This window comes from Salvia hispanica, chromosome 2 (genome assembly GCF_023119035.1).
Source record: "Salvia hispanica cultivar TCC Black 2014 chromosome 2, UniMelb_Shisp_WGS_1.0, whole genome shotgun sequence".
NCBI classification, from domain to species: domain Eukaryota; kingdom Viridiplantae; phylum Streptophyta; class Magnoliopsida; order Lamiales; family Lamiaceae; genus Salvia; species Salvia hispanica.
This window is the reverse complement of record NC_062966.1, coordinates 29,077,236-29,100,261: the sequence shown is the minus strand read 5'-3', so window position 1 is coordinate 29,100,261 and position 23,026 is coordinate 29,077,236. Positions and strand designations below refer to the sequence as shown.

The 23,026-nt window shown below is 38.1% G+C and overlaps 3 protein-coding genes across 4 annotated transcripts; 2 read left to right on the top strand and 1 right to left on the bottom strand.

Moving 5' to 3' along the window:
* The first annotated feature begins 560 nt into the window (after window positions 1-560).
* On the top strand, window positions 561-6,752 carry LOC125205940 (ABC transporter G family member 25). The gene is made up of 3 exons (XM_048105160.1): window positions 561-790; window positions 928-1,771; window positions 5,534-6,752. Exons 1-3 carry the CDS (start codon window positions 683-685, stop codon window positions 6,550-6,552), a joined length of 1,971 nt encoding a protein of 656 aa, XP_047961117.1. The 5' UTR covers window positions 561-682; the 3' UTR covers window positions 6,553-6,752.
* Window positions 6,753-7,000: 248 nt separating this feature from the next.
* Window positions 7,001-14,042, bottom strand: LOC125205939 (ATPase family AAA domain-containing protein At1g05910). The gene is made up of 10 exons (XM_048105158.1): window positions 13,947-14,042; window positions 12,090-12,328; window positions 9,826-11,727; window positions 9,539-9,727; window positions 9,250-9,389; window positions 8,458-8,700; window positions 8,156-8,342; window positions 7,829-7,894; window positions 7,507-7,753; window positions 7,001-7,419 (listed from the first exon to the last, which is right to left on the bottom strand). The coding sequence occupies exons 2-10, from the start codon at window positions 12,300-12,302 to the stop codon at window positions 7,067-7,069; spliced, it is 3,540 nt and encodes a 1,179-aa protein (XP_047961115.1). The 5' UTR covers window positions 12,303-12,328; window positions 13,947-14,042; the 3' UTR covers window positions 7,001-7,066.
* A 2,043-nt stretch (window positions 14,043-16,085) lies between these two features.
* Window positions 16,086-22,706, top strand: LOC125203100. 2 transcript variants are annotated; one of them, XM_048101387.1, is made up of 10 exons: window positions 16,114-16,150; window positions 16,236-16,402; window positions 16,957-17,078; window positions 17,418-17,625; window positions 17,693-18,272; window positions 18,406-18,657; window positions 18,732-18,923; window positions 18,994-19,068; window positions 19,157-21,610; window positions 21,975-22,706. In XM_048101387.1, the coding sequence occupies exons 2-10, from the start codon at window positions 16,242-16,244 to the stop codon at window positions 22,266-22,268; spliced, it is 4,338 nt and encodes a 1,445-aa protein (XP_047957344.1). In that variant the 5' UTR covers window positions 16,114-16,150; window positions 16,236-16,241; the 3' UTR covers window positions 22,269-22,706. The 2 variants fall into 2 exon arrangements, with proteins under 2 accessions (XP_047957343.1, XP_047957344.1); XM_048101386.1 differs by having other exon boundaries at window positions 16,086-16,402.
* Window positions 22,707-23,026: the final 320 nt, after the last annotated feature.

Genomic DNA, 23,026 nt, shown 5'->3' with positions numbered 1-23,026 from the left:
AAATACATTAATGCTAGCCTGCTAGGTGCACTTTAAACCCTAAGTACAATCACGTCACATCCTTATTTCAAAAAACAAAATTTTCAAAAAATAATAAGTGGGATCGAATTATGGCTTATCCCACAACTTTAAAATTTAGCAGAAAAAATGAAGTTTGAACTTTTTCGTAACTATCACAGGACAGATTTTTTAATAAAATTGAGTCTTCGATGTAGCTGGAATACGCAGACTTCGTTTTTGTGTTACTTTCAGTGAGTTAAATGTTGTCATTCATTACAAAGAAAAGACACTACTCCTACTAGTGATCAATCAATTTTCCGGTAAGATAACATCAAACAAATCAAAATTTCATGAATCAAAATTCTAAAATAGACCACAGGTTAATACTTTACAAAGTAATTAATTTGCCAAATCCAATCTTTTCATCATATATTTGTGAAATGCCTTCATATATATAATGGGGAAAAGGTAGGTACACATGGCTTAGCAAGCATAGTGCCACGTAGCATGTGGCTTACACCAAACCAAATAAATAGAGGTGTGAGCAATAGCTTTGCCTCTCTCTCATCTAATTTCTTTTGTTGCTCTCTCTCTCTCGCTTTCAACTTCCAATACTTTTTTCACATAATTTTTCCAATTTCCCCCTTAAATTCTGCAATTGTACTGTAACAAAGAAAACACAATGTTGGTGTCAAGTGAAGCTGCCGAAGCTCCACCTAATAATAACAATGGCGGTCAAAATCCTCAAAATCAATCTAATCCCCTTTGCTCTTTCCCCATCATGCTTAAGGTAATTTTATTATTATTATTATTATTATTATTATTATTATTATTATTATTATTATAATTACTAGTAATATTCAATTAATTGATCAGAATTTTGAAATTTGTGTACTAATTGTTTTGAATTGTTTTTTTTTTTTTCAGTTTGTGGATGTTTCTTACAGAGTGAAGTTGCATGGCGGCGGAGCAAAATCGAGAAATAATAGCATAATGGGCATGCTTGGCGGCGGCGCGTCCGCTGATGTGGAGAATCCGGCGGCGGAGCGGACGATTTTGAATGGGATCACGGGCACGGCGGCGCCGGGGAGGCTGTTGACGATCCTTGGCCCCTCCGGCAGCGGCAAATCGACGCTCCTCAACGCCCTCGCCGGCCGGCTCCACCACAGCCACGGCCTCGCCGGCGCCGTCCTCTTCAACGGCCGGAAATTCACGAAGCAGATCGGTAAAAAGACCGGCTTCGTGGCGCAAGACGACGTGCTGTACCCGCACCTGACGGTGCGGGAGACGCTCGTCTTCTGCTCCCTGCTCCGCCTCCCGGCCTATTTGGGCCGGGAGCAGAAGGTTGCGGCCGCAGAGGCCGCGATCGCGGAGCTCGGCCTGGCGCCGTGCGCGGACACCATCATCGGGAACAGCTTCGTGCGCGGCGTCTCGGGCGGGGAGCGGAAGCGGGTCAGCATCGCGCACGAGATGCTGGTGGACCCCAGCCTGCTCATCCTCGACGAGCCGACGTCCGGGCTCGACGCCACGGCCGCGTACCGCCTGGTCGCGGCCCTGGGCGGGCTCGCGGCCAGGGGGAAGACGGTCGTGATGTCCGTGCACCAGCCCTCCAGCCGCGTCTACCAGATGTTTGACGATCTGCTCGTGCTGTCGGAGGGCCGGTGCATATACTCCGGCGCCAGGGCCGACGCCGCGCCGTATTTCAACAGCGTCGGCTTCGCGCCGGCTTTCCCCATGAATCCGGCCGATTTCTTGCTTGATCTCGCTAACGGTACGTCTTTCCTATTTAATTAATTTATAGTACTATTTTTGGCGGACCCGATGATTATTTCTACATTTTTATTCGTATTAATAGAATAAAATTTTGTTATACATACTTCTTTGGTCTCAATTAAATTGAAACATTTTATGGAAAAACGTTACTTTTTTTACTTTATTCTCCGTTTTATCTATTTCACGCTGCATAAAATTACGTGTAGAAAAATAATGTATTGATATGAATAGGATGTAAGTGTACAAAAAGATTAGAATTTATATTGGATACGTATGTTAATGATACTGAAATTGAGGATAATGATATATGCATATAGTGCTATTTGCAGTCATATATAGTCAAGCTTAATAAATGTTTGACAAGATTCATGAGAGTGATTTTTGGTGTCTGTTGGCTGAAAACAAACATATTTGCTGTCTTTAATTAGACAGAGACCATTATTGCACTATTGTTTCTTTCTGTAGAAAATCCTATTTCCCACTTGCTCATTTTCAAATCTTAATTAAATCCTAAATTTCACTATAGTTATTATCAATTTAGTAGTAGTATATGTTAGGTCAATCTTAGAACCTAGCTAGGGTTGCCCTTTTTTGTTAATTATATCCATACATAAGTTTTGAATTTTTTTTGAGTTTATATAGTATGAACTTAATTTTGACTTTTGGGTCAATTAATGTCAATATTTGTAGTGTAACTCATTGTAGCAAAGCCAAATACGGTCCAAGAAATAAGAGTGGTCACACCTGAAATTGTTTTAATAAAAGCATTTAATTGTTGGGGAACAGATACTTTTCCCGCATCCATAAATTTTTTCTCCCAATTTGTACTATATATACATCGTCGTTTTCAACATTAAAGCTGGGCCAACTTATAATTCAAAACTTTCATTTAGAAATTGACACTCTAGTGAGTATTCACTCTACTTGAAAGAAAAGATCAACGACTTTCTAGGTCAGCACAAGTTGTGCATTGAGAGGTGGTTGTGACAATGATATTTGATAAGTTATATATTAAGTGTGAGCTGGATTCGACTATAATCAAAGTATACACTTCGAATTAGAAATAGTATTAGTATCTGATATGATAGTTAGTAAGTACTCAGTGTAGCCAACCCCCTTTGCTCGACGGGTAGACGAATATCGGGATTAATTTTATTAATTTAAATTTTCTTGATGAGATGTAAAGGTAGTGGGGGGAATTTTATTAGGAGAATAAATGAGTGATATTTGGTTTTCATACCACGTGTCTCCTATCTTTTGAGCTTTTTTGCTTTCTCACTTTTTTTTTCTTTAAGCCATTTCCTCATGATGCCCACTTTCTTTTAGTGATTTTGATGTAGTGTTTTCCACAACTATTTATTTTTGGGAAAAGTGATGATATCTCATGTCTATCATAATTTCTATAGTTGGATTGGATGGAATTTTTTTTGTTACATTGATTTAGATGTTAATTATGTCAAATACATTACACCTACAAGGCTAGAATATCCGTTTTAGTTCTAGTCGAAGAAGATTGCATTTCTATACTTTTTTTCTTTTCACGAAAAAGTTTATTTAAATTGTTGAGATGGGAGTTGGTGTCGTCGTCAGATTCGTTCCCTTTTTACAAAATAACTCCAAACAAAGCAATTAAAAAAAATGTAGGATCTTGAAACATTGTACAAAAGATAGAATAAAAAAATAAAAATTTTGGCAATGTGTCATTTGATGCCTATTTCCCTACCCTTATTGTGAACGTGGGCCCGATCTCTATATCTTCACATTTTGTTTTTGATTCTTTAATCTAAAAGAATTCACAAAAAATTCTCTATCATCTAAAATATTTATGTATCTAGTGTCCTTTATATGCCCCTTTTCTTTTTATCATAATGTGTGAGATAAAAGTCACCATATTTTCAATTTCTTCTCATTGAGATATTCGATAAAAGTATATGTGCATTATTGAAAATAGTAGTATGATAATTATGCATAGGAAAAAAGAATGCATTATTTGATTAGATGATCCTTACCGACATATATAGCTCGTTTGTTTTGACCTATCATTGTAGAAAAAGGATTGAGAAAACGATATGTTATTAGTGTGTGTGTGTGTGTGTTTTATTTTCTTGGAGTTAAGTGGTGGCTGCACTAGGGTAGGGTATATGGCCACCCCCTTCCCACAAACCAAAATCTTTAAAAAATTTTGGATTGACACACGCACAAAAATCACTTTGAAATGGATGGAGGGTGGAGGATGGAGCTAGATTGTGACTTTTCAACAAGACCCCATCTCACTCCCAATTTTTTTTTTGACTTAGATGACATAAGTTAAACTAGTGTGTGTGTGTGTGAGAGAGAGAGAAGGAGAGGTCTTTTAGTACACGTTCATCCCACTTAATTAGCCACACACGTTAAACTGACACGCCTAATCGTCACCTCCTTAACATTAATATCAGTTCGTCCCACTTAATTAGCCACACACGTTAAACTGACACGTCTAATCATCACCTCCTTAACATTAATATCATAGGCATCAAATTTTTTGCAGTAACACAATTGCGAAAAATTGAAACTTGAAATTTTGTGGGACCGACTAGAATTTGAATAGGATCCAGAGTCATACATGGTACTACGATAAAGTAATAATGCCTTTAAAGAAATAGCTAGTACTTATGCATATTAGTGCTATGGTCATTTGTCAAGCACCTGAATATGTTTGCCAACTATAGTTAGTGAAAGTCTAGGTCACAAAATATTTATTTAATGACAAGATTGATTTAACAGAGGCCGTGACATAAAAAGGGTTGGTTTTGAAGAACTTCCTAATTAATTCGTTGATTCTTTCTTGCACTAATTTGGGTGTCGAAAATAGATTGGTGGGACATTGTCACTAACACAAGTTTATATTTGTGGAAAGAGTACAAATTAAAGCATCTCCCACTTGCTCAATATTCTTTTGTTAGTTGTTTAATAATTAAGGTTGTTCTATTTCAAGCATTCAACCTAATTAAATATTAGATTAGGAATGGATTAGCTTTGTTAATCTCTCTTTGTGGCTAGACTTAATTATGATAATGTGGATTATGATAAACATGATTGCTTGCGTAGGATAGCATCCAACTAAAAAGTTGGCATTTTGAATACCTAAGAATATTTGAATGGATGCATTTTAAGTCCATCATCAATGGCTCCACACACACACTACACACACTAGGCATATGTGATGTTTAATTCGACAAGAGGAATAATATGTTTTTACTTAATATATCAACATAGTTTAGATATATTCTAATTTATGTGTTATTTTGTATTTCTTCAATAAAACTAGGAAAAAAGACAACATTTTGCGGATGCGTCATGAGACATAGATCTGTGATCTGGAAAGTGGTGTTGCCTTTTCTTTGCATATATACCTTAATTAAAGCAAATGAATTTTTGTTACAATTCTTTTATGGTGTGAGATTAATAAATTAATATTGGAAATGAAGCTAGGTAAGGTAAGTGGTGGTGATGGTGGCCCAAATTAATCCATTAGCAGCCATTATAGTGAGTGGACTCCCAACTCACCACCAACATTGGACAGCTCTAATTAGTTCATTTCTATGTTTACTACTCATAACATGTCTTAAATATCTAGCCACTTTTTTAATAAGTATTGTCATATGTTGGAATATCTTGTTTATTTGGTCATAAGATCAATATGAGTGATACTTTTACCATATGTTGATTTTTTGGTAATTTTTCTTGTTGATGTAATAAATCTTGTTTTTATTGTGTGTAGGGGTATGCCAACTTGATGGTTTTAATGAAAGGGAAAGGCCTAATGTGAGGCAAACTCTAGTGTCATCCTACAACAATGTGCTTGCTCCAAAGGTTAAAAGGGCTTGCATGGAAGCTCCAGTGGTGGTGGCAAGCTCGCGGGAGAGGAACGCGAGCCCCCCGACAAAGGAGTACAGCTGCACGAGCCATTTAGTGACTTGGGCTAACCATTTCTGCGTTCTGTTGCAACGCAACCTCAAAGAGCGAAAGCACGAGGCTTTCAACTCTTTGAGGGTGTTCCAAGTGATTGCGGCCGCTTTGCTAGGTGGCTTCATGTGGTGGCATTCCGACTACAGAGATGTCCAAGACCGGCTAGGCCTCCTCTTCTTCGTCTCCATCTTCTGGGGCGTGTTCCCCTCGTTCAACGCGGTGTTCGCCTTCCCTCAGGAGCGGGCCATCTTCATGAAAGAGAAGGCCGCGGGGATGTACACCTTGTCGTCCTACTTCATGGCCCGGATCACTGGGGACCTACCGATGGAGCTCATCCTCCCTACCCTGTTTCTATCCATACTCTATTGGATGGCGGGGCTCAAGCCCGAGCTGACAGCTTTCGTCCTAACGCTACTCGTCTTGTTGGGATACGTGTTGGTGTCCATCGGCCTCGGCCTCGCGCTTGGCGCCTTCATCATGGATGCCAAGCAGGCGTCGACGATGGTCACAGTTATAATGCTCGCGTTCGTGCTGACCGGGGGGTACTACGTGCACAGAGTACCCCTGTTCGTGTCGTGGATAAAGTACACGTCCACAACGTTCTACACTTACCGGCTACTGATCAACGTCCAATACGGGGATGGGGAGAGCATTTCCTCGATGCTCGGTTGCTCCTCGACGAGGAGGCTCCACGAGACCTCGACTTGCAGATTCGTGCACGAGGACATCACCGGGCAGATCCACCCGGCGTTGAGCGTCGGGATTATGGTGATCATGTTTGTAGGGTACAGATTGCTGGCCTATCTCGCCCTAAGGCGAATCAAAGCTTGAGGTTGGAAGAGGGGATATACACAAAAGTGGGTTGTTGAAGAGATACGTTTTGCGGTGGATTCGAGCTAACTCTAATCGTGGAAGTAGGAAAGTATTAGTTTGAATCAAGATCATCAACTGTAATTAAGGAATTGTAAGACAATTACTTTTTCAATGTCATGAGCTAGCAATTAACTAGCTAGCTGCCATTTTAATTCTAATCAAGATCGCATGTATTTGGATGTTGGTACTTTCTCGGGCGCCGTGGGCTCAAGAACTGTTCGAACCGTACGGTTCCAACGGAAGTGGAGCAATAATCTGCCCGACAACATACTTGACCGGTTCCGGGGTAACAGTTACAGTTCAAAAAGCCAACACTGATCCAAATTTGGCCCGAACCAACGATTCTGATTTAACCATGGATCCTTAAGAGATAATTCTGTGTGTGTGTGTGAATGAGTGAGAGAGATATGAAAGAATTAATTTACTGAATTCTGAAAAAACTCTATAATAAAAGTTAGAAAATGGGTTGGAGCTAGAACCTAGACTTGTCTTTAGCAAACTCAAGCAAAATCCGCAAAATCGAGGCTTTAAGATCTTTTACCTCAGACCTATCCTTTGTTTCAAAAACGCCCTTCATTATGCTTGTGTACAATCTCTCAAGCTGTGGGATGTTGTAATCTTCCGACCGATCCAGCAGCAGCTTCTTGATGGAATCCACTTGATCGGCAGTTTCTGCATGCGACATGGCACTGTCTTGTGTTGTATTTCCCATCTGCTCATCGCCATCGGAAACTGGCATCTCTACTGTCGGCTGCTCTGTACAGTTTGCCTCGGCTTCTTCAGTTGGCTTTGGTGGTGGATCCAAATCAAGGTCCGATCCCTCTTCTGCTCCCAACAGTCCAAGAAATTAGTTGTCAAGAAACACGGTGTTCAGCTAGACGATATTGTTGAAATGAAAAGTGAAGATGGTACCTGTTTGAGAGGCATCGGTTTGTTTCTTCGACTTCTTAGATGGTTCGTTGCACCGATCTAGATTAACTTCGGGCTGCACATTATTAAGGCGGGCGCTTGCCCTAGTCATCGACATCATTTGGGTAACAGGAGGTTGAGGGATAGTAGTCCCGTCTTCAGCGGGCAATGAGATTGGGCCACCTTCCTCAGCGATCTTGTCACAAAATGTAACCAAGGAAGGGTCCATCTGGGATAGCATGCCGTGAACCTGAAAAGAGCAAAATGTTAGGATTTGAGGTTTCAGCTAGAAAAGATAATTGTTTTAAACGGTTTAGGAACATACAGAATCGCGAAGTTCATGTGCTCTACTGACGATCCTAGATCCGTTGTAATCATCCCCGTTGTATTTCTGTGGAAGATCAGAAGAAATGCCAGAAGATGAGTCATATTATTTATAGAGAAGGACGAACATGCAAATGTACAGATATAGTAAGGTCAAGCCGCTTGAAGGGATACGATGAAATATTCAGCAATCATCAGAACTCGTCGCAAGTCTTACATGGTTTTTATAGTTATAGTGCACATCAATATGAATGTAGCCACATTTTATCCATTCAACATGCAGAGGTATATTTGGAGCATTATTTGACAGTTTTACACAAAGTCGAACCTTAGCATTAGCCAAAATGAGGTCGAAATCCTCCACGAATGATTTACATGTGATATATTTTCCACTGTCAACACGCTGCAGCAACGTTGCAATGTCCATAGGGTTCTGGATTATGGCATGGTAGTTTGGTGCATCTTCATCTGTGACTGGATAATGGAAGGCACTGAACCTCTTATCATAAAGAACCCTGTAGAGAAATAAAAGAGTCAGAATCCGGAAAGCTTTTGAGACAACCATGAAAAGATGTATACATGAATTTGACATGGAAACCAGCAATTAATCACGTATATCTCAATTCTCACCGATTGCAAACATCTCGAAGGCACATCCGTAGTCGACGAAGACCATGTCCCTGTGCTTCAGCTTTAGCCCTTAGCTCAGAGATCTTGGGTCCAGTAGGCACTTTTGGTGCTTTTGGAAGTTCAGGAAGGCCCTTAGATGTAGCTGATGTCGTCACACTCTCAGTTTGAATTGACAATGCTGCTTCTATCAGACGATCAAAAAACAATGATCTGTCTTCTTTTGATGGTGAGCTTAAATTCAAACTGTTAAAGGGCCCAAAATGAACAAAGAAGAGGAACAAATTTTAGCATAATTTGAACAACAATGTACAGCAGATGAAAAATAGAGGTAAAAGCACAAAATTGGAAAATGGAAATCTAGCAATTCTACATACAAGACCTCTCCATTCCAATTATTTAAGAAAGATTGCCCTAACTTCCACCGAAAAAGAAAACCTTCACAGTTAAAGCTTGGAATACAGATAGGGAGTGCAGTTACTTGAAAATTAGAGTAAAAATACATAGGCATATAATAGATTGTCTCAAAAAAGAAAAGAAAATGAATGACTGTCCCAAATCAAGGTTTTCTGGCATCCTAATTGATTTTTTTTCCCCTAAAAAAGCAACAAAATTTTAAAAAAACATTAGACATTGCTCATATTAGAAGAAAACATAAATAGCGACTATAAATAGGAAATCAAGAACAAATATTTGGTGTATAAGTTTGGACAATGTGATGCAGTTACAAGTTAAACTTAGACCGGAATCATGAAAGCAAGCAGGTCATAATATATGAAGTTTTGATAGACATACACATGGCGGTCGGAAAATATTGAGGGACTATCATATATCTCAGCAAGCGGGATAGAAGATGTTCCCAATAGTAATATGGGCAAACCCGAAGGTAATTCTTCCAACAGTGTTCGCAGTACAGCCTTGAGTTGGTCATGTGCCTAAAAAAATGTTTATCCAATGATCCAATCAACAGCAAAATATTGATGCTACTGTTCCTTGATAAAAAGAGTAGTGCATACACATAAATCAATGAACAGCAGAAACCAGATCAAGATAATCACCAAAAAATAAGTGATAATTCACTCACACTCTCCCACCAAAGGTGGAACTGAGGCAAATATAGTATAGATGGTGTAGTTCTCCTGGCTTCACCAAAAATATGCACCAAAGCTTCCTCTGGCGTTTTAGCTCCAGGATCAGAAAGTAAAGATGGCAGAGCAAGAGAGTGAACAGGAAACTTCTCTAGTTCATGTAAAACTGCAGGCCCAAGATGATCCTGCAAACCGAAGCATTCATTACGTACTCGTCACATGTAAGCCTAATAATGATTTATAAAAAACATATTTAAAAGAGGAGAAAAAATAAGACATTTACCAGCCCAACACCATCGTCACCACACAATAGAAGCCTAGGCCTATAGACAAGGGAAATTGCGGATCCATAGGAAAGCATTGAGAGCTTTGTTACATCTGATGAAACAACAGGGAATATGTCACAAATGATACTCATAGCCTTTTCCAGAAGTTGTTGCAGACACGGAAAAACAACAGGTGATAATGGCCTCGAGTTCACAATGGAGCCTCTGTGTGCAGCAGGGGTGATTGTTGTCATAGCCTCTAGAAAGTGATTCTTTTCCACCTTCACAGAATCAACATCTATTAAGAATTTGTCATCACTTGTATAGACTTGTGGATATCTTTCCCGAAAAGCACGTATTGCAGCTTCAGTGCATAGAGCTTTTAAATCAGCACCACAGTATCCTACACAACTAGCTGCAAGTTCCAGTTTAAGCTCCTTTGAAGGGGCCTCCTTCCACTTACGGGTATGTATTTCCAGAATTTCAGCACGTGCTTCACAGCTAGGCAAGGGAAAGTTGAACTCACGATCAAATCTCCCAGGGCGCCTCAAGGCTCCATCAATAGCATCAACTCTGTTGGTAGCACCAATCAAGACTACTTGTCCGCGAGAATCAAGACCATCCATTAGGGCAAGCAGAGTCGACACAATTGAATTATGAATCTGCTCTTGCTTGCTAGACCGAACAGGTGCCAGCCCATCAATCTCGTCGAAGAAGATGATTGAGGGCTGATTCTTTTGAGCTTCTTCAAATAACAATTTCAATTGTCTTTCAGCTTCCCCAACCCATTTGCTCAAGACATCAGCCCCCTTACGCATATAAAAACTGACTTTCTGCCCAGCCTTTGAAGCAGCACACGCCAATGCTCTAGCAATCAATGTTTTCCCCGTGCCAGGAGGACCACATAATAAGACTCCCCTGGGTGGAGTAATATTGTAGCTTGCGAAGAAGTCTGGATATAACAGTGGAAAGAATACCATTTCCTTCAAGGCATCAATATACCCAGACAAACCACCTATATCATCAAAACTTACAGACTCATCAATTTGAACGGGCTGAATGTCAGCCCCTCCTTTGGAGCTTGGACCAGCAGTTTGAATACCAGAAGATAAATTAGAAAGTGTATCATTTTGATGACCCCAACCAGATGCAGCAACATTTAACCCCAATGATGCAGTCCCTTGCATGTCTAGCCCTCCAAGCAACCAAGGCGCAGCTGATCTGCTGCCACCTCTTCCCCATGGTATTGGAGGACCTTGATCAAGCTCATCTACTAGAAGTGAATCATCAGAGTCGTCAGCTCGAGTCATTCGATGACGTTTATGAACTCGTGAGCCCCTCCTTGAATCCCTGCCTGCTTTAGAACCCATTCCTTGATGAAGTACTCTACGTGGAGATCTTGGCATTTGTTTACTCTGCTCTATCGAGAGTCTGCGGACTTCAGCTCGATTGCGGAGATCATATCGCCTTGTACCCTCTTGCTCTTCCCCCTCTTCATCATCCCCATCTTCTTCTTCTTCATCTTCACCATCCTCCTCACCCGCAACCTCCTCTTCCTCCTCTCCATCATCAGCATCATTATCCTCCATATCTTTAGCATTATCTGGTTCGTCATTTACCTCCTTTTCATCAGATGTGCTTTGTTCCTCATCGGATTCTATGCGCAATGCTTTTCTAGAACCTCCTCTGGAACGTCGAGGCCGGAGTCCTTCACGACGAGGTCTTAGTCCTTCACGACGAGGTGTCAACTCATCTTGGCTTGCAATGTTATTGTTTATTCTGTTGCTGGATCTTCGATACCTAGGCACTGGAGACACCATCAAGTCATTATCCTCTGTTCCAGAACTATCAGTGTATTCCTCAAGATTCATTGGCATCCTACGCTTCCTGGTTGACCGCCTAAGATTGGCATCCGCTGACTGCAACCAAGAAAAATAACTTCTTTTATAATAGGGAATCCCTCAATTATAGTAGAAGTTTGACGCAAAATATTACAGCAAGAGAATTGTATAACTTGGACCTCACTGAACAAATCAGACGAATAATAAATAAATATATTGCAGAATATATGTGTATTTAACTTTCCTTGTATATCTATTAGGTATTATTTTAGGATTAGATTTAACCTAGTTGTAATCTTAGCTTTCTAATCCCTGTATATGTAGGAGAATCTCTCTCTATGAAATATACTATATTTTTCTTCCATGTATGTTTCTATACTTCTCTGTTCTACAAAGTAAGTAATTAATTACGTAAAAAACAATCACATTATACTTCATACGTTTTCTTTTGCGTTTCTTTCCTGTTGGAAAAACTTTGCCAAATGTGCAGATGAAGCTCTCTTCTTCTGCTTCTTTTTCTTACTCCGCATAACAATATTTGGAGTATAATACATGCGGTGATTATGATGCCTTGGCCTACTCTTGAGCCTATCACTTGTACGAACAGGCCTTGAATCTGGCCCATCCACCACAACTGATCCTTTTGAGAACATCAGAACCACTACAGTCTTCCCATGATCTAAAAGTAACACAACAGAAATAGATATTAAGTTACAAATACATAGAAAGTTTTAACTGAAACTCAATAATCATGAAAATTAATTAAAAGGAATACAATGAACCACTAGGCAACTACATATGCAATTTGGCCATATGACCAATGCAATCACCCCAAGGAACAGTTTGAGACAGGATGCTAGGGATTCACCCATGCCAAAAGAAGAAGTATTTAATTTGGTGCTGGTAAAAATCGCAAGCAATACAGAAAATTTACAACATCGTTCACACTCTACAAAGAAACCCACAGTTTGAAAGTCCCTAATAAACAGCAATACTCTATCTAGATTATGCCTCACACGCAAAACAAATAATCAATTTTCTGTTGCTAACCAAAAAAAAAATTCCAGATGTTTCTACTCTTTAACAAAGTGAAACAATGCCAGCACTTTATGATATCAGCTTGGGTTTAAACTTCAGCCAGCACAAAAATACTGAATCAAACATCACTACAGCTACTACCACTGCTGCTAGAAAATAAATACTCCTTAAGTAAATAACTTTCTTTTCCATAGAATAACAACATTGTCCAGAAATCAGTACCATCTTAGAACTAAGAGTAAAGATCAATATCGTTCATGCTTATAATTAGCTTTCACTTCCTCTCTGACAAAAAAAAAAAACTAGTATTCAGCCCAATCTTCCACCACACCAAGTGCTTCTCTCTATTAAATCAACACAGACTCAAACATCAAGTGAAGGGTGGAGCCAGCATATACCCAGCTGGGGCAAATGCCCCCCCACATCCCTTCTTCACCGTTGTATATTTATGCATAAATTTCCCATTATATCTATAAACTACACTAAATGCACCCTCTCGCATACATAAAATTTTCCTACATAGGAGTATATTTTTGCCCCTTCTGAGTGAAATCCTAGCTACGCCTGATTCAATTTAAAATTCCAGTCCTCCAATATCCTAGACCTAGGAAATCAAAAAGAAAAAAGAAAAAAGAAAAAACAGAGCAGTAGAATTGCAGGTTTTAGAACCAACAATTACCAAAATTATTCACTTGTAACAAAAGTAAATTAACAACATCAGGTCAAAATAGTTCCAGTCCTCCAATATCAAAAATTTGGAAACAAAAAAAGAAAAAGAAACACAAGAGCAGTAGAATCGCCAATTTTAGAACCAACAATTATAAAAAAATTTCACGAGTAACAAAAGAGGGATTCTCCCTCTTAATCGACACACACACAAGCAAACATCTAGTCAAAATAAATCCAGTTATCCAATATCCTAAACCTATGAAACAAAAAATTAAAAAAACAGAGCAATAGAATTGCCAATTTTAAAACACCAACAAACCAAAATCATTCCCGATTAACAAACTAAATCAACAAACACCAATCACAACGATACAGTTTACAAAACCACGATAGCTTGAAATGCAATTGCATGCATTCCGTATGCCGTGAAATTAGAGTAAACATCAGACGGCAGCTGGAGAATCAGGAGATGCATTTCCAAAAATAGAGGAAAATTTTCGCAGGAGATGGAGATAAATACAGCTCAACAAGGAAACAATCAGCAATTGAGACAAAATCAACAGAGTTTTCGCAGGAATTGGAATGTTTACCTTCAGATGATTTCCAACAAATGCTGAGAACTGAGATGTCAGGTGAAAAAACTCAGGGGTTGCGGTGATATAGAGAGAGAGGTTTTTCCTTTTTTCATTGCCTATTTTAAATTACAAATATAGTATTAATATTTATTGTTACGTTAAAGGCCCATTAACGGTAAAGGGCTTTATAGCCCCAATATTGTTTTTAGGCCCAAAAAGATAACAATAATTGTGTCATTATTGGCCCAACGGTAATAGGTTTGCAATTGCAGCCACGCTCCTCGAAGTTTGAATATATTACCAAATAGGCCCTTATACTTGTGAAAATTCACCTTTCCTCCCCTAAAAAGGCAGAAATACCTCACACCTGCTTTTTAGCAATTAAACTAAAAATGATATATTCATTTATTACTACTTTCTTTTTCTCTTTTGAGTGAACTACGTAAATGGTACCTGATCTTTCACTTTCGCACATAAATGATACATAATCTTTATTTTATATCGTTTTTGGTATCCAGTGATAAAAATAACCCTAGGTATCAAATATGTGATTTTTTTTCATGGAGGATATTTTTGAAAATTTCAATTAAATAGTACCGAACATGTGATTATTTTTTCTTCCTTTCTTATTTCTCTTTTTCTTCTTCTTTCTTTTTTCTTCATTTTTTTAAAAGTATTTTATCTTCCTGTCTTTTTTCTTTTTTCTCCTTAGTTTATGTTTCTTCTTCCTTCTTCCTTCTTTTTTCTTCTTTTTAAAGTAATTAAATCAATTGAATATTTTTTATTAAATTATTTTATACTCATTTTAAGGTTGAAACACCTAACTAAAAATATTCAACTTTTTATATCATTATGAATACCATTCACAATGTTAAATTTTTATTAAGGCTATATTGATTAGTTACTAATTTAATATAAAATAATAATAATAATCGTTATTATTACATAATATTATCCAATTCATAATTTATATAATTATACTATAATTATTTATTAATTACTATAAGTTTTTAGTATTATAACAATAATAATTAAATATAATTATAACTAAAATTATATTTAAGTAAATTTGATGATATTAAAAATAAATTAATTATTAATTTACAAATAATATTGATTAATAATAATAGTATAAAAAATTAGGAGAATGAGAGAAGCTATTATAATATCACTTTTGGTACTAATTTTATGTATGTTCAAAATACCCTTTATGACATAAATGGGAAAATATATTTGTTTAAAGGGCATTTCGAGAAGAAAATTGCATTAGGTACCAAAAATGTGATTTATAGGTACAAAAAACGATATAAAATAAAGATTAGGTACCATCTACGTGCGAAAGTGAAAGATCAGGTACCATTTATGTAGTTCACTCTTCTCTTTTTCCACATTTTATTCTTTTTTATTTCGCTTGACAATTATGTACGATCACTTATGAGAAAATATTTAAGTATCAAATAAAAAAAAAGATATTGACGTACTAATATCATGAAACTTTTATAAAGTTGGAATTTCCCATAAACTTTAAAATTGACAAATAATATCACAAACTTTACCCCTAGTTTGTTTTTTCCCACAAATGAAAAAATTCCCACAAATAATATTATGTTACATATTTTTTTTTTCGTAATTTCTCGACAACAATTTTGAGAGCTTCAAGTTTTTCAATCATTGAAGATAGTTTTTTTTAAGCACACCCTCCAAAATTGTTCCTCAATCTATTAAAATAACATTAATTTTTTCATTCGTGGAAAAAACAAACACTGGATAAAATTCGTGATATTATTCAATAAAAAAAATTTGTGGAAAATACCCCAAATTTTTAAATAATTCATGATATTAGAGGCCAATATCCCAATAAAAAATTATGACACCGGAATTAATTACCTCGCTTATTAACTTGTTAATTACCAGGAGTAATTCATAAATGAAAAATTCACAATTTTTAGTATTTCAAGTAATATGTTTTCTCTCTCCCTTTTCTCTTTTTAAACTAATTTTCTTCCCCATTTCATATTTTTCCTTTTTTTATTTTGTTTGCCATATTTATTTATATTTTAATTTATTATTTATCCTGTTTCCTTTTGTTTTATCCTTTTTATATTGTTTTTTAATCATACGACTATTTTAGTTTTAGATTGAAGCGATTTAGCTGCAATTTTCAGAAGAGGGAAAAACCACTCCAGAAAAACCTCAACATTCAATGATCAGCAAACTCGGTTCGCCATCAAAATTGATTGTCATTTTTTAAGCCCTAGAAAAGTGTAATTTCAGCTCTGCTGCTTATTAATTCAGCGTTTTCAGAGATAAATGGAGAAGCAGGGATCAGGTTCGCTGGAATTACAATGCGTCGGAAAACTGGAAATCGCGCGGCCGAAGCCCGCCGGTTTTCTTTGCGGCTCAATTCCGGTGACAACCGATGAGGCTTTTCACGATTTTAGCTCCGCCGCTCTAGTTCCGTCTCCGAATACGTATGTGAATTTTGTTGTTGAATAATGGTAGTGTATACTGTATAGTCCGTGCAAGCATATTTGTTGGATTCGTAATTTGAAGTAATAGGAGGTTTGGTGATTTCATAGGATGTAAATTTCGGAGTCAGAATTGTGGGAACAGTATATTGAACTAGCAGATAGGGTGATCGTGTTTCCTACTGATGTGTATGCTTAGTTTGGTTGAAATGTGTAGGCAAACTGATTTATCAGGGAATCCATGTGTATTTTGTACCTGTACATGTTTCAATTAGTTTAAAACTTTCGATTGCGTTGTATCATAAGTGTTTCCACATTTGAGTGTGACAAGATGTGAAGCTTACTGAATATAGAGATGTGGTTGATGATAAATGTATTTCTGTTTAGGATATGATAGCATGTGTGTTGCAAAATAATGTTTGTCTTCACTTAGGCTCTCCTTTTTGTATCATTAAATATTACTCCATTACACGTCCGTTACTTTAGAAGTTCAATGGTGTACTCATTTGAGTAATAAATCTATCTATTGTTATTTGATTGAATTTTGGGGAACGTAGGTTAAGCGCTCCAAGGTATCGGATGATTCCTGCAGAAACTGATCTGAATGCGCTCCCTTTACTATCAAGTATTCCTGAAAGAGTGTTACCAATTGCCGCCACACAGGCAAAAACAGATGGAGGTAATGATTCACACATCGCTTGAAATATTTTATCATTTAGGGGCTAGCTCATACAGAAGACTAATGCAAAACACATAGACATACACCAAGATACTCCAAAATATGGGATAGAAGAGATAATTCTTTTAACGTTGGTGATAAAGAAAATACTGCATATCCATAGGGGATGATATGCCATTTCTTCTCCAGGTGCATAGCCTTTATTCGGATAAATATTATGGAAATTTTTATCTATCTATGGCCATCAGAGGGAGTATGACATTTCCATGATTTTTAGCTCTTGTATGTAATATGCTATAGTTATGGTATCAGTTAGTTTAATTATGTTGCTTCTGGCAGATTCGTCCTGGCAAGGTGTGCCTATTACGTCAAGTCTTGCAAGGAAAGGGGAGGCACTTGCTGTAACTGGTTTAGCAGAATATGGAGACGAGATAGATGTGATAGCCCCAGCTGATATTCTAAAACAAGTATTTAAGATACCATACTCCAAGGCTCGAGTCTCAATTGCAGTTCACCGTGTTGGACAAACACTCGTCCTGAATAGCGGGTAAGATTCTATTCATATTTCAGTTTCTTTGTTCTGAATGCTTTAGTTCTTAGAGGTTGTTTGACAGGCCTGATACTGAAGAAGGAGAAAAACTTATCCGAAGGCAAAACCATCAGCCAAAATGTGTAGATCAGTCCTTGTTTCTGAACTTTGCTATGCATTCGGTAAGAATGGAGGCTTGTGATTGCCCTCCGAGTCATAACACATCAACGGAGGAGCAGTTTAAATCATCTATTTACACTGATGAATGCATAACAAGTGAAGGGTCGATTGGATCCTCAAACCACCCGAAGCAAGGGCATCATGCAGCGGATAGGCAGCGTGAAGGTATTGTTCAGAAAGACAAATATGGCCATCAAGAAGAGTTCCCCTCAGGCAGAAAGGAGGATGATACTTTCTGGGGGAAGAAAAAGAATAAAAGACATAAAGGTAGTGAAACTACCAAGAAGGTCTCAGAAGTCAAAGAAAAGCTTAGGTGCCCAGTTCAAGAATCTGAAAAGTACAGAAAAGTTGGTGCAGATGATTTTCTACGGATCCTATTCTGGCAGTTCCATAACTTCCGTATGCTTTTGGGAAGTGACTTGCTAATCTTTAGCAATGAAAAATTTGCAGCCGTGAGCTTGCATTTATGGGATGTTTCACGGAAGGTGGGTGTTGACCATTTAAAAGATCATAATTATTCCCCCCCCCTCCCCCACACCAACAAAACTGTGTTTTTATCACCACCTATCTTTTTCCTTCTTTTTCTGACAAGGAATATTCGTTTGACTTCATTTGCAGGTCACTCCATTGACCTGGCTTGAGGCATGGTTGGACAACTTTATGGCTAGTGTTCCTGAATTGGCCATCTGCTATCACGAGAATGGCGTTGTTCAGGGATACGAGCTATTGAAAACCGATGATATTTTTCTACTGAAAGGTGTATCTGATGATGGAACTCCTGCTTTTCATCCTAATGTTGTCCAGCAAAATGGTCTTTCTGTTATGAGGTTCCTTGAGGAGAACTGCAAACAAGACCCTGGGGCTTACTGGGTACTCATTTTCTGTTGATTGTTCGGTTTATGATTTTTGTCCCTGTTGTAAGATTTGTTTTATTTCTATTGCAGCTTTATAAAAGTGCTGGAGAAGATGTTGTGCAGCTGTTTGATCTTTCGGTCATTCCTAAAAACCATTCTGCTGATAAGTGTCATGATGCTACTGGCCCGTTGCCATCTTGGATTTATGGGAGAAGAAGTGATTCCGTTCTCTCCCTGGGCACTCTACTTTACCGAATAGCACATAGATTATCACTGTCAATGGTATTCTGCAGATCCTTGATGTTCAATATTATGTTCTGCCATCTACTGTATGTTGATAATTTTTTTTTAGTCTTCTAATAACAGGGCAAGATGCGCAAGCTTTTTCCAAAAGTGTCTTAGTTTCTTGGACGAACCAGATCATCTAGTATGTTTCAGTTCAACTGAGTGAATATTTATAGATTTAATTATTTGCAAGACTCAGTGTGATTTTAATTATGATTGTGTGGGACTAGGTGGTACGCGCGCTTGCTCATGAACAATTTGCAAGGCTCCTCTTGACCTACAAAGAAGAGTTTGAGTTAACATCTGCAGTGCCTCCGGTAAAGTCAGAAGTTATTATTTCTGATGCTGAAGAAGAGTCAGTAGATTTTATTAGTGGCTCAACATCAAGTATTCAAGATATTGTGTATCCACCTGTCAGCACAGTTGAAAAGCCTGACAATGCAGGTTCTCTACAACATGTCGAACTAGAAAAGACTTCTCAGAAGTCATGTGGCCAAGATATACCTTCACCTGAAATGGAAGAAGTAGTAGATATGACAGCAGGAGGTAGGAATTTTTCGGATGTTAATAGCTATGACTTTGCAGCCTCTAATTTGCTGAAAAAAACTGAAGATCTGGTTCAGACTGTTTCTGATCCACTGTCCTCTAAGCTTGCTGCTATACATCATGTCTCTCAAGCCATCAAGTCGCTCAGGTGGACAAGGCAATTTCAGTCTGCTAGGCAAGATCTGAACCTTGAAAATGACGTTAAAGATGATTTGACTTCGTCAATGGATTTCTCTGTCTGTGCCTGTGGAGACTCCGATTGTATTGAAGTTTGTGATATTAGGGAGTGGCTTCCCACATCAAAAATAGATGATAAATTGTGGAAACTTGTTCTATTGTTGGGAGAATCTTATATGGCACTTGGTCAAGTTTATAAGGACGATTGCCAGCTGTATCAAGCTTTGAAGGTTGTAGAGCTAGCTTGTTTGGTCTATGGATCAATGCCTCAAGACACAGGATTCATTTCTTCCATGGTTTGTAGTTCATTCACCCCAAATGATGATAAAAGGGAAAATGAGTCTGCTATGAATGGTGATGTTCTTGTGTCCTCTAATTATCTCTTCTGGTCTAAAGCTTGGACTCTTGTGGGTGATGTACATGTTGACTTTTATTTGAAGAAAGGTCAAGACGTCTCAAGCCAAAGAGAAGTGAAAGAATGCACCAAGAGCTTGAAAATATCATCTGAAGTATTGAAAGAGGTTGTAAGGCTGAAGAAGAAGATAGGGCAATTTACGGAAAACTGTCGTTCTTGTTCTTTAGTGAACTGCAGCTGCCAGAGTGACAGGGCCAGTAGCGGCAGCAGTGCCAGCAGCAGTGCTCGGGATGCATACCCATCTGCTTATGGTAGAAAGCAGAATAAGAAACCACATGGCAGAAACAGCCTCTATACACATACTGGGGACAACAATAATCATGTTTCTCATAAAGTGGGCCTGAAAAATACTTATGGACCCGAACATATAAAGCATCCGAAGAGTGATATTGATAGTAGGAATGAGAATTTTACACTTTCAGATGCAATGGAGGAGATGAATTTGAAAACTGCCAGCTCTGAAACAGCTGATGTTTCAAAAGAAAAAGATAATGCAAGGGGCGCAGAAGAAACTCATCCAGAAGCTATTTCCACAGGAAAGTCTGCAGCTAAAAGTGGTGGTATATTTAAATTCTTGAGAGGTTCTGTGAGTGGAGATGCAGACTGTAAATTGTCTGGTGCACTAAGCTGTTATGAAGAAGCTCTCAAAGCTATGGGTAGGCTTCCTCCTAGTTCAATGGAATCACAATCAGTACTGAAAAAGAAAGGATGGGTGTGCAATGAATTAGGGAGAAACAGGATCGAAAGGAAGGATTTGAGCAAAGCTGAAACTGCTTTTGCCAAGGCAATAGATGCATTTAGAGAAGTTGAGGACCACACCAATGTCATCCTGATCAACTGTAACTTGGGCCACGGGCGCCGTGCATTAGCAGAAGATATGGCATCAAAAGTTGAAAGTCTCAAGAAACATGCCATGTTCCAAAATGCATATATGCAGGCACTCGAGACTGCCAAATTACAGTACAGGGAAGCACTCAGGTACTATGGAGCTGCCAAAACAGAACTTAATGCTTTTATTGAAAAAGTCGGTCCCCTATCCAGCAGTGTCAAAAATGAAGTATACACGCAGTTCGCACATACGTATCTGAAGCTTGGTATGCTACTAGCTAGGGAAAACACTTTTGCCGAGGTTTATGAAAATGGTGTTCTGGAAGATTGCTCTAGTCCTTCACCGAGTCGAACTCAAATTGAACACAGGAAGCATGAAATATCAGCAAATGATGCAATTCGGGAGGCCTTGGCTGTCTATGAGTCACTTGGTGAGGTGAGGCGACAAGAGGCGGCATATGCTTATTTTCAACTTGCTTGTTATCAAAGGGATTGTGTTTTGAGGTTTATGGAGTCGGATCAAAAGCAAAACACTTTAAACAAAGTTGAAAGCAGTGTTGTTCAAAAGGTAAAGCAGTATGCTGCCCTCGCAGAAAGGAATTGGCAAAAGTCCATTGATTTCTATGGGCCAAAAACACACCCTGTGATGTTCTTGACTATCCTTATTGATAGATCAGCTTTGTTGCTTAGCCTTTCAAGTTACCTCCGCTCAAGCATGGTATGTCTCCTGCTTGTCTCAGTGTACATGAAATCTTAATGCATATCTTTTTTTACAAGACACATCACAGAAATCACCGTATACACATTATCATGTTGAATGTGTTGCTTCCTTACTAAATCTGTTTTTCTTGTTGCATTATTAGGCAAAAATTGCTTGATACCTACGCACTCTTTCTTATAAACTTTTATTTGGGGTGAGGAGAGAACAGCTTTTGTGCAATTCTAATAGACCGGAATTGTGCATCTTCTTACAGTTGTTGTTTAGCATGCACCTCTAGCAAATCTGCACACTTTGTATGCAGTGTATACAGTTGTATTTAAATTTTATGTGTTAATTTTATTGATTTGCGGCTTCTGCACAGATGCTTGAATCAGCCCTAACTCGTCTGCTTGAAGGACGCCTTGCATCTGAAAGCACATCGCTTCGTGATCAAACTCCTGAGATTTGTGCTAAGTTTTGGAGTCAGCTTCAAACAGTCTTGAAGAGTATGCTGGCCACAGCACGCTCCACGAGAGCAAATAAACATCCTATCATCACTCAGCAAACCCCTAGTAAATCTTCCGATGCAAAAAAGCTTTCAGAGCTTTACAAGATCTCTTTGAAGTCACCCAATTTCGGTCAGCTGAACAAGATGCACAGCTTGTGGACCTCGTAGCTAGAATATCTAATGCAACTATGCGTGATTGCTGAAGATTTAACTAGAATTGGGCAGATGCATAATTGCTGAAGTTTTGGGATTTCGATTATTTTGCCTGAATCTTTGATGTCAAGACGAAGATTGATTGGAATTAGTACGGTTTCAGATTGTAGTGGATTCGACCAATATGGATAATATTGTTTGAATTTTGAAGGTTTGACTCGATACGGTGTGGATGGTCTTCTGTTAGAACGATGATGCTGATCGTGAACCATGTTTCTGGTTTGGCGCATTGGTCCTTTAGTAAATTAGACCGATGTTGTACGGGCATGGATGGTCTTTTGTTAATAGGATGCTGACCATGAACCATGATACAGATGGTGCTCGTGTTATGCTACATATTTTATTTGAACACTATTGCTCGTGTTATGCTACATATTTTATTTGAACACTATCCGTGAGCACTGTTAATTATTTTGTTTTGTTTTGTTTTGTTTTATCAGTTTATTTTGATTCTAATATTTCAAAAATATAATTAATGTAATTATATTATTATTTTGTTATTATGAGTCATAATTTTTATAATCAAATCAAGATCTTAATAAATTGTTAATTGATAATATAACACAATAATTAATGCTCCCTTTGTTCTATGAAAATAGTATTCCTTTTTCATTTTGTGGTGTCACAAAATTTGTCACCTTTTGAAATACTCTAATCAATTTTTCGTTCTATTTCTTACATACTTTACTAATTTCGCATTAAAACTCGTGTCA